Source organism: Triticum aestivum, chromosome 1B (assembly GCF_018294505.1).
Source record: "Triticum aestivum cultivar Chinese Spring chromosome 1B, IWGSC CS RefSeq v2.1, whole genome shotgun sequence".
Classification (NCBI taxonomy): Eukaryota; Viridiplantae; Streptophyta; class Magnoliopsida; order Poales; family Poaceae; genus Triticum; species Triticum aestivum.
In genome coordinates this window covers 638,771,456-638,783,327 of record NC_057795.1, presented here as the reverse complement: position 1 = coordinate 638,783,327, position 11,872 = coordinate 638,771,456, and the positions used below count along the sequence as shown (strand labels likewise).

The window sequence follows — 11,872 nt, the reverse complement described above, 5'->3', positions numbered from 1 at the left end:
CCTGCATCTGTGTTTATTTTCACCCAGTCGTCCTCCGGCGGTCTCCACCCATAGCCAGGCATGATTTTTGCATGCTCCAAAGGTATTTCCAGCAAGGCAAGATCACCCTTAATCCTCTTGATCGAGAAAACTGGATCATTTGACCCTCGGTCATTGGTAATGTTATTCCTGGACGTCCAAATAGGCCACATAACAGTGAAGATTTTTTGCACAATCCAGTTCCGAGAAGCGGTGGTCACAAAGTATATCCTTTGACCACGTATTTTGATGAAGTTATGGGAGTTTGACATATAGCCACTCCATAGCTTCAGTCCATAATCTTTTTGCGTGGGAGCACTTCACAAGTGCATGCATCAGGTCCTTGTCTGCACTAAGAAAGACTTTACATCTTGCCAAAGTAGTGATATATCGATATTTGAGAATGCTCTCAACCGGAAGGATTCCACGAAGGACTCTCCACCAGAACACCCTCACCTTTGGCATCACTTTAAGCTTCCAAAGTCGAGACCACAACTGTTTTTCACTCTCTGAGGTTCCCGTGATTGCCCCTTCCTCTAGAGCTCACTGCTCGTTGCAAGTCATAAGAGCGCGATACGATGATTTGACAGTATAGGTACCCGACTTCTCCCAGTTCCATGCCTAGAAATCTTCACCCCCGCCTCGCCTTAACGGTATATTGAGAATCGCATCCGCGTCCGGTGCAGTGAAATTGTTTCTGACAACATCCGATTTACAGGTCTGGCTTTCATTATTAATAAGATCATACACTACTGAAAGATTTGCATCTCTAGTTTGAGGTGCTGGTATCATTGACAGCTTACCTGGAATCCATCTGTCCGACCATATCGATACTTACGTGCCATCGCCAATCTGGCAAATCAAGCCCACCTAAAGAGCCTCCCGACCTACTACAACCGCCCGCCAGGTTGATGAAGAACCTCTTGGAATACTCGAGCACATAGAGACTCCGGGCTTGTGATCATCCTCCAGCCGTGTTTACCCAACATGGTCAAGTTAAAAGTTTCAACGTTCCGAAAGCCCATTCCTCCATGCATTTTGGGGGATACAAGTGATTTCCAATCGATCCAATGTAGTGAACACCGGTCGACGGAACTGTTGGAGTTGTGTCGAATATAGTGTACGAGGTAGGTTACAGTTGGACTTGTAGTTGTATTGTGTTTAGATAGGATATGGACTCGTGTCCTAGTAGGACACTAATATCCTAGGCCTCTCTTATATAGCGAGGGTAGACACACGATGTAACCTATGCCAACATAATAGCCCCGGAACGCAGGGGAAGCCGGCGGCATGTGCCGGTGTCCAGGGCGACCGGGTGCGGTATTGTAGCGGTGTCACGGGGAGGAGCGCCCGTAGTCAGGCCCCGGGGATGTAGCCATATCGGTGAACCTCGTTAACAAATCTCGGTGTCGTGCTCGTGTGATTGCTTGGTACTCGGATGATCGACGATATGCCTCGGTTTTATTCTAACAAGTGGTATCATGTTGTTCGGAGGCTCTGAATTGTTGATCTAGAGGAGAACACGTGGAAGTTGTCGATGGGATCTAGCGAGATGCAATGAGTATGATTGGAGACATGGCAGCAGATGTTGTCGCGTCGGTGGATCAAAGTTGCTCTTGAAGATTTGGAAACGACGGCGTCGTGTTTGAAAGAAGCACAAGGCGATGTGCGCGTACGTATGGCAGTCTCGGCGATTTGTTTAGGGCGACGGCGGCGTAGCAGCAGGCTCAGACGGCGCGTTGCAGCACGTGGCGTGGCAGCCGGCAGGAAACCCAAGCACCGCTGTGGTGGGCCATCATGGTCTTGCACGGAGCGGCCCTTGATGAACAGTGGCCTGGCGTGCGCGTACTGGCGTACATGGGCGTGGTGCAGTACGGTCAAAGCAATTTAGTAACAGACAGTGATTTGTTTGGAAACAAAAAGAGACCGAGTCCGAGCGGTAGACGTGCAACGTAAGGCAGCCTTAATCAGATCCAAAGGAAATCCATCAGGAGGACAAAGCAAGCTAGCATTGGGATTGAGTCAGGAGCTACAACACGGTTAGTCGTACAAAGAATCTGGCGCCATCGAATACCAGATTTGAGGTGGAGAAGTTTGACAGAACTGAAAACCTTGGGTTATAACAGACAGCGGTGAAAATTTACTGACACATCAAGGATGCTTGAAGGCGTTGCGGGATGTCAACCAGAGATGGATGATGAGGGCTGCGTGGAGTTGTAGATGGTTGCAGTCAGAAAAGTCGGCTCGGGTCAGATACATAGGGCAGTTGGCCTGGACAGTCTGACGGATCGACGCAAGTCGGTTGGTACAGAAGACGGTGATGGAATCGGCGATGACGACATAGGGGCGTGATGCTGATGGTGACCGACTTCTGGGCATGGAAACACGTGGCGCAGGCCCCGAGGGCTTGTGTGGCTTCGACAAGACTATGGCGGGGTTGATTCAAGACGGTACACATGAGAGCTTGGAGTCGACGAGGCGCGGGGTGGCAAGTACAACCACCATGGAGTCATGTTGAAGGTGGAGCTGAATTGAGGGGCTACGATGTAAGGATCCAGGGAATCGAAGCCTATTCAGCAAGGGGAAAAGCGAGGGACACGTAGTTCGGACTGGAGCCCAGTGGTCTGATGGAATCGTGGAACTCGTCATCGGTCGGTGATGATCGATGGTACTCTGCAGTGGGGGTTGAGTGGTGTGGGTTCGCGACCCTTGAGACTCGACCAGGACAGCGGAGGCTCGACGCAGTAATAGCAGCGAGGCGTGCGGTACGCACGGTGCATGGAGACGGACCAGGGCTCTGGTGGTCATACATGTGGTGAGACAACTGCGAATTTGACTCGGGATGATTACAAGCAACGGTGAAATTCCTTCAAGTTTCAGACATGCAGTCAAGAAAGGAGCGGTGATGTTGAGTTCAGGTAACTCTTATGTGTGACACCCAATATGTGAGTTGTTCACTTTCACGCAGGTCAGTGATCGGTGTGTGATGGCGTTGGACGGATACTCTGAAAGTTGGGAGCATAAGCTAGAGTAACAGGGAACTTAATTTTGCTCGAGTGTTGACCGTGGTCAAGAAAAGAAGGGACTACAAGTTGCAGGTGGAGTCATATGGAGTCTTTGGAGTAGCAGCGGTACTCATGGGATAAGCTCAAGTCCAATGTACATGGAAGTTTGACGCATGGACAAATCCAGGATGGTGGAGTATATTCGCCAAGGTGGAGTTTGTTGGAGTTGTGTCGAATATAGTGTACGAGGTAGGTTACAGTTGGACTTGTAGTTGTATTGTGTTTAGATAGGATATGGACTCGTGTCCTAGTAGGACACTAATATCCTAGGCCTCTCTTATATAGCGAGGGTAGACACACGATGTAACCTATGCCAATATAATAGCACCGGAACGCAGGGGAAGCCGGCGGCATGTGCCGTTGTCCAGGGCGACCGGATGTGGTATTGTAGCGGTGTCACGGGGAGGAGCGCCCGTAGTCAGGCCCCGGGGATGTAGCCATATCGGTGAACCTCGTTAACAAATCTCGGTGTCGTGCTCGTGTGATTGCTTGGTACTCGGATGATCGACGATATGCCTCGGTTTTATTCTAACAGGAACTACTCCACCAGTAATGTGCCATGCTTGAAGAGATCCCATTACTGACTTTTTTGGTCAGTTAGAAGCAACTCATAGGAAAGGTGGGGATAGCATGTGCAACTGACTTGAGGCGAATTTCCCTTCCAGCACAAGATACAAGTTTTTCAGAGCATCACAAGTTTTCCTCTGATTCTTTCTCCAATGTGGTCAAAAGACCCAATAGTAATGCGAACCACAACTGTAGGTAAACCGAGATATCTTTTCCTTATTCACACAGAAGCTGAAGTGCCTAGTTTCACAATATCTTTTTCGGACTGTGATGCCCAATATCTTTTCCTTATTCACACAGTATAAGTGTTCGGACTGGAGAAAATAGAACTCTTTTCCTTATTCACACTCTGGCCCGAGCACTCACCATAGATACTCATAATATCATTCAGCCTTACGGCACTTTGCTCTTTTGCCTACATAAAAATTAAGCTATCATTGGCAAAGAGTAAATGGTTGATCCAGGGGCATGAGGACGCACCCTGATCCCTCTGTCCACATATGCGTCTGCATGACATTGCCACATGTCCTCATAGCAAAACTGTTTCGCTCCTCTTGACCGATTCTCAGCCACGTTATGACGAAGATCAACCTTGATGAAACAATGGTCTGACTCTGTCGTACAAATGTGCCGAAGGGTGTTTGCAAATCTATTGATGAAATCGATATTCCCAAATGCCCTGTCTAGTCGAGCTTTCACGTTTGCATCACCACCTTGTCCATTATCCCATGTGTATTCAGCTTTGGACCAACCTAGGTCCTGGAGTGAGCAATCATCAGATGCCTCCCGGAAAGCTTTCATCTGTCACTCTGGTCTAGCAGCTCGCGAGAAATGCTCCGAGGCATAGAGAGTCTCATTAAAATCTCCAACGCACATCCATGCTGAATGTGGTATTGCGTACAAAGTGCGAAGATAGCGCCAACTATGATGACGTTCTTCCACCTTTGGTTCTCCGTAAAAAAACCAGTGAATCTCCATGGTTGTTAGGGCATATTTCTTAGTGGTTTTGGTGATTGATGACAATGCTTTTGCGGACTAATGGTGTGCATTGATCATTTCAGATAATTCTATCCCGTGGCACAGGACGATTTGAACCCCTCAGGAGATTTAGAAAGACGGTGTTTTCTTGCGTTTCTTTTTTGGTGGACTTGAGTCATAGAAACACCGTACTATTAAGAGGGGGTTCGCTTCGGAAAGGTTTGGGCGTAATCTTCACGTACACTGTCCTTGCACCCTATTTCCTTTCCCGGCAATTGAGCTTGTTCATCATTATGTTTGAACCTTGGTAGAATAGGCTAAGCGGTAGTACCGCTTCTCACAACAGTAGTACCGCTCCAGTGGTACTGCCGCTATGTTGTTCGGCTCCTACTTCCGCCTATTTCGTGGGTTCTGTATATGAGCGGTAGTAGAGCGACAGTTCGCCACGGTAGTACTACTCCTACGGTACTACGGGGCTAAATGCCTCTCTACTACCGCGGATCTATAGGGTCTCTTTGAGCTAAGCGGAAGTACCGCTGCTCTCCACGGTAGTACCGCTTAAGCGAAACTACCACCGGAGAGTACCGCTTATTTGCCTCGTTCTGTTGTGGTATGTTTAGATCCTAGTGCTCGCATTATTCCTGGATTTATTTTAGGATTTCCGGCGATGCGCTTTCAATGGGAGGAGACGTTTCCGTCGACGACGAGACGCCTACGGTGACCTCGTAAATCTCAGATGATATGCCGGCTCAATCTTTCGGAGGTGCTCATAGGGGTAGGGTGTGCGTTCATAGGGATGAGTGTATGCGCGTATGTATGAGCCCTTGCATCTGTACTGTGTTAAAAAATCGAGAGTGGTGGTTCTTGCTTCCCGTTCTCTTGTTGACGTTTCAAAATCTGTTCTGTTGCAAATGGCGTAGTACTTCTGCGTTTTTGGTTGCAAATACAGTAGTTGACTTGTATAGTGAGAAGAATGCTCAGCCTAACTCTGAACCGTCCATTTCTCTCTGGTGTACATTATGCAGTGCCGGTTCACAATCCGTTCCGTTGCAAATGCTCGGCTCCTCTTTATTTTTTCAGATAAAGAGTACTTTAACCTATTTTGTCGCAAGGACATTTACCGAGACTGAATACGTATTTTGGTGCCCTTGTTATAACATGATGGATTGGCCGGTAATAATTCCTAACGCTCTTTAATTTGGCAGACCATACACTGCAAACAACAAAACAAACTACTTTCACCATGCTCAACCTGATGCTGCAGCACGTGCACTTCTTGCTGCTTCTCACGGCGTCCCTTGCATGCACAGAGGAAGCTTCACCCGTCTAGAGCGTCCTAGACCATCTAAGCTACATCCAAAATGAAATAAATATGCTGATACAAAAAATAAATAAAATTCAAAATCAAAAGCTAAACTGCCCACGGCTACTTCCAGAGCAGCAGCACATCAAATGGTTGAGGCTTTACATTTCCTGATTGCCAACCCTCATCAACCATTGAATGATTGGATGAAACATCATTTGCCATTCAAAACTCTACAACAGAACATCACTGCACTAGCATCTCCAATTCAAACGGCCGCTAATAATCTCTTAATATTGTATTAACGCAACTTCTAACATCTCTAGGAACAGATAACTCATTCCGGAGTTGAACAAAAGCCTGGCCAATAAATCTCTTACTGTTCACAGCAACGGAATTAATAGACACACCAACCAGTATCTATTGCTACCGAGATCGCTCCATACCACGTCAATGATCCACTGGTACCTTTTTCTCGAAAAGGAGGATTACCCCGGGCCTCTTCATCAAGCCACGCACACAGCCATGATCTACCTACTTTCCAATATGGCATCGAGGACAGGGCCCCAGAACCTCGAATTGAACGGATGAGGGAACTCTTCCCTTGATGTATCTATCCGCTGTCTCCACGGCTCTATGAGCTTCCTCGAGAGCTCTCTTGTTCAATGGCCAGCATAGGCCAATCATTCTCGCGGTTGGGAATTTGGCGACGTTACAACTTCTCCTATCATAGCCATAGGTTATGTCCAGCGTGAAGCGCGCGAGTGAATGTGCTCTCTCGAGGATGTGAACTGTGAGCTCAACTAGGCTCTTGGCAGAACAGAAGCCCGTGATCATCACCTTCCTGAGACTGTTATTCCGGCACTCCAGATTCTGCCTCCGGTATTCAGTGTCGTCTCCAACAACAGGGTCATGCATCAAGGCATCCTGCTCTACCTGCAGATACATATGTAGGATCAAATACCATTCTTCTGATAATAAAGTGTAATACATTAATTAATACCACTCTGAGAGATGTACATAGAGACTTACGCGTAGGATGAAAGATTCCAAGGCAGGAGAAGCATCAAGAAAAGAAACCAGAGAGAAGGCATCATAGTTTGGGGATAAGTGTGGTTTAAGGAGTGCAATTTCCAAGTTCTTGAGGCGAGGGAGCTTGGACGGCAGCATTGGAGTGTTGGCATTCTGAAAAAGAAAGATTAACCATGCTTTATTTCAACATACAAGTCTTAAATACATACACATACTTGAATGCTCCTTATAATTTGAATCGTTGACACATTAAAAACCAACACATACCTCACTACGACCGCGCAGGGTGAGGCTCTCAACATTTTGAGCAATGGACGGAAGGCTAAAGCGAGCATAAGAGAGAATACCAGACGGGCAGACAGGCGAAATATCTACATTCTTAAGTTGCGAAGAATTTCGGACATAGATGACCGGTGTCCCGCCATAGTGAAAAGAGCCGAGTTGTGGAGCATCTATCTCTACCACCCGCACCATCTTGCATAGTTTAACAGCAAGGAACTTGAGCTGCTGCATCGTACAAGGTATTTTCAAGCAAATTATCCCACTACATGCATCAATAACCAGCCGCTCCAGGGCAGAAGATTTCGAGAGCAAGTGCCCTAATCCATCCTCAGTAATGTGGACATGGCACAGATGTAAACTTTTCAATCTTATCAAGCGCCCAAGGATTGATGTGGGGTGAAAAGCGCAACCAAAGAGGCTAAGAGACTGAATTGAACTTGCAGCTGCCTCATTAGATAAAACCGAACATGGAAAGTTGTAGATTTTATTCATAACTAAAGGCAACACCAAGCTGAATTCTTGGATCCCAGATTTAATGATTCGGAGCCACCTGTCGAGGTAGGAGGCTTTGATATCGCTGCAAAGTCCAAGCTCGAGTTTAAGTGTCTTCACCTTCACCCCATTGCCATAATGGTTTTTAAGAATTTTGTCAAATTTATCAATGAGATGGGTTTTCCTTTCCTCAAAATCTGTGTCATCCAAACCAAGTGTACGGTCACTGAGTGTGAGGCTGGAATAGCTTCTCCAGGAATGCAGAAATCTACGTGACACGCAGGCAGCACGAGCAGCATCTTGTACTGGCATGATAGAATGTATACGATGTACGATGTCCTGCAGAACCAATGTTGACAAGTTCAACCGTTAGCTTCGTAGCTAGTAGCTGACTGCAATAAATAACACTAGCAGTTGCAGATTCATCACGAAAGTCCTATGCCGAGATGCATGTGTTCCTGTGCTAGAAGTTGTGATATAAAAGATCATTGTAACTAGGATACTTCATTGCCAGCAACACATACCTCAGGGAGTTCCTCCAAACCAAGTTCTTGTCCCATATTTGGGGCACATTCACCTTGTCCGCAGGTTGCACCATTTGTTTCAGTGGCCTTTGACCCACTACCTGCAACGCAGTGGGAGTTGTTAAGTACTATGTCTCAATTTTGCTCATGAAACTCAAATTTTGCGAGAGAGAACTATGAACTCTGACGGACCAGTGATGCCTGAACAAGAAAAGATAAAAATGATGTACGAAAGAAAGCTGGAATAACCAGTCCAGTTATAAAGGAAGAAGAGGCGATAATCTGAAATATGCTGAAACTGTTTCATGTAAGAAAAAAAATTAAGGAAAAAAAAACAGCAGAGGAGTTCCCTTTAGTACTAGGCTACTAGCCTAGTTGTGCTTCAAGTACCTAGGATTTCCAACCTGAACTGATATCTCCCATATTTTTCGCCTTAGAGCATCACCAACAGTTCTTGTAAAAAAATCCCTGTAAAAGTGGTTTTACAGGGTGCCCATATAAAAATTTCCGAGTTTAATGGAACTCTTGGAGCACTTCTTTTTGTCCCAACTTCCCCTAACCCACAATTTCTTTTACTGATACGGGAACTGTTGGAGATGCTCTTAGTTCATCCCGCGATCTAACACGCAAATTTGTAGCACAGCTGGAATCCCAAATGGTATATAGATGTTGTGGGCTCGACCCGAAGCTTAGGGATGGTTAAAACTGGCAGAGGACAGAGGTGGAGACGATTATGCTTTTGGTCGGTGGTCGCAGATCTGAGCTTGGTTTCTCGTCAAAGGGAGGGGGGATCTGAACTTGGTTTCTCGCCAAAAGGGGTTAAAAATCTGAACTTTGATGAGGAAAGCAGTCCAGGTCCCCGAAATACAGAATACGGTCTGACGATTTGAGAGAGTTGGCCGGAGGGGCGTTCCGGTGCGGCGGAGGGGCGTTCCGGTGCGGCCGAGCGCCGGAGACGAGGTGGTGGGCGAGGAATTTTGGTATTGAAAGTAGTTTCCGAAATGAATCGGGGTGCAATTAGATCAGTTTTCGCCTAACACAGAAGAAGCGAGATCCGAGATGCGGCGTTCGAGAGTATACGTACCTGCAGCAGGAGGTGTCAGAGGTTTCAGCAGCCGATGCCGACGCCGACGCCGTGTCCGCCGCACTGCGTCGTGGATAGCGGCGAATCGGGGTCGAGAGGACCATGGGCGCAGACGACGGGGCGACATGGTGAAAGAGATCCCCTGTGTCGAGGCGCCGCTAGCTTCTTTTCTCTTCTTTTTTTGTTTATTTATTATGAGGGGAGAGGTTGCCCGTACCGATTCCTAGTAAAACTTTCTTTTTTAGTAACATTCCTAGTAAAACTCGTATATAGAAGACGACTAGCGGATCGGCCCATTAGAGCATCTCCCGTGCTATAAAAAACTTATTTTACGATTCTAAAAACAAATAACTGGTTTCAAACCACGAAAGCCCAAAAACGATGATCCAATAGATGATGTTATTAGATGATGTTGGTGTGCTCTAAAAAAAAGATGATGTTGATGTAAAAATAATACTTTAGATTTGCTCTAGATGTAAAATAGGGAACTTATGATGCAACTTTTGCATCACTTGTGCCTCTCGAGTAAAACCCGAGCAATCGCGCGTGCAGCCCAATTGTCGTGCGGAACTTTCCCGCGCCGCGCTTGACCACCCCATGATGTCGCCTGCCGCCGCTGGTCCCCATGGACGCCTTCTTCGACCCCACGGCCGCCAATACAGCTCTGGCGATGGCCGCCTCCGCATCTGCCGGCGCCGCCGTGATGCCTCCTCCAAATCGTGGGGTGGATTTGCAGCCCCTCGTCCCGTAGCCGCCGGCAAACTAGAACCGCTGACGAGGAAGAAGGCAGCCGTGACCAAACCACGAGGTGGCGTCTTGAAGCGGCCGTTGCGTGACCCCGCTGCGACTTCGTCTCGGGCGAAGGAGGTGGCGGTGGCGGCTACTACTTCGTCACCGGTGTCGCCGACACACCGCCAACTACTGCTTCATGTGCACTAGCTTTTTCGCCGGTGTCACCGGAGACAACAGAAATGTGAAGCAACCACCGTGTGGCTGATGTATTTTACATAAGCTATTGGAGCAATAGCTATTTTTGCATCATCTACTGGAGTTGAGGGTTTTTGGTGATGTAAAAATGCACTTTTAGGTGATGTATATTTTACTCGAACAACAATTTGGTGATGTGAAATACATCATCTATTGGATATGCTCTTAGTGTGGTTTGCTTGCTGCGTTGTAGGTTCCCTCTACTCTTGTTTATTCATTTTTTCTTTTATGTTAGATTGTTTTTTATTCAATTTTTTCGTCTGTTTTTTTATATTTTTTCATTTACTCTGGTTTTCTTTGTATTCTTATTGTCTTTTACTTTTGTTTCTTCTCTGTTTTTAAGGGATTCTTAGTTTTTTTTAGGAATTTTATTTTCTTTTTGTTTCTATCTGGGGTTTTATTAGTTTTTCCTTTTTCAAAGACATATCTACTTTCTCCTAAATACACAATATACATTTTAGAGCACATGTAAAACAATTTCCTGATAGGCACTGGACATTTTTCATATACATGATGTACATTTTTTTAAAATGCATGTTGGATGGTTAGAGTGACAGTGGTATCCTTAGCCCACCAGGGTTCAAGTCCTGCTGCTCGCATTATTTCTGGATTTATTTCAGGATTTTCGGCATTGCGCTTTCAGTGGTAGGAGACGTTTCCGTCGCCGATGAGGCGCCTAAGGTGACTTCGTAAATTTCAAGATGACATGGCGGCTCAGTCTCTCGAGGGTGCTCATAGGGGTAGGGTGTGTGTGTGCGCGTTTATAGGGGTGAGTGTATGCGCGTATGTATGAGCGCTTGCGTCTGTACCGATGTTAAAAAAAAGAATACATGAAAATATTTCCAAATAAAAGTTTTACATTTTTTAACGGCAATAAACATTTTGAAATTATGTGACATTTTTTACATTGTATAAACATTTTGGAAAATTTCGTAGACATTTTTGGAAAACAAGAATATTTAAATAATAAATAAAAAATATTATCCTACATGAACATTTTTTTAAATATTGTATATATCATTTTTTACAGTCACAAACATATTTTTAAAATGCTGGAATAGTTCCATAAAATGTCCCATACATTTTCTAATGGTACGAAACATTTTGTACATTACACAAACATTTAATGCGAATGTGGGAACACTTATTCATTATCACGAACTTTCTTTTAAGTTATTAAGATATTTAAAACTGCACTAATAAAAAATTATGCTATGTGAATATTTTTCAAAGTCATTTTTTAGTTTCTTGAGTAAATTTATGTTTTTGAAATAAATATGAATAAAATTAGAAAAGATATATAAAAAAAGAAACTTGAGTGAAGTCGGCATGACAAGCGGCATCCTATCGGGCCGCCCATCACCGCCGCCCTGTGGGCGAGGTAACCGTCTACCTCGCAATAAGGGCACATAGCCGCTAGGGTCTTCTTGCGGGCTTTTGGATTGAAACCCTCACGTACACTGTCAATAGTTTGGAGAACAACTAATCAAGGAATACTTCTTCGAAAGCCCTCTCAAAATTAACTTGCGGTGAGCTGGGA

The 11,872-nt window shown here is 45.7% G+C and overlaps 1 protein-coding gene across 1 annotated transcript; it reads right to left on the bottom strand.

Annotated features, from left to right (window-relative positions):
* Positions 1-6,102: 6,102 nt before the first annotated feature.
* Positions 6,103-9,567, bottom strand: LOC123144406 (uncharacterized). Its single transcript, XM_044563536.1, has 5 exons — positions 9,346-9,567; positions 8,262-8,362; positions 7,231-8,076; positions 6,964-7,116; positions 6,103-6,867 (listed from the first exon to the last, which is right to left on the bottom strand). The coding sequence occupies exons 1-5, from the start codon at positions 9,470-9,472 to the stop codon at positions 6,466-6,468; spliced, it is 1,629 nt and encodes a 542-aa protein (XP_044419471.1). The 5' UTR covers positions 9,473-9,567; the 3' UTR covers positions 6,103-6,465.
* Between the last annotated feature and the right edge of the window lie 2,305 nt (positions 9,568-11,872).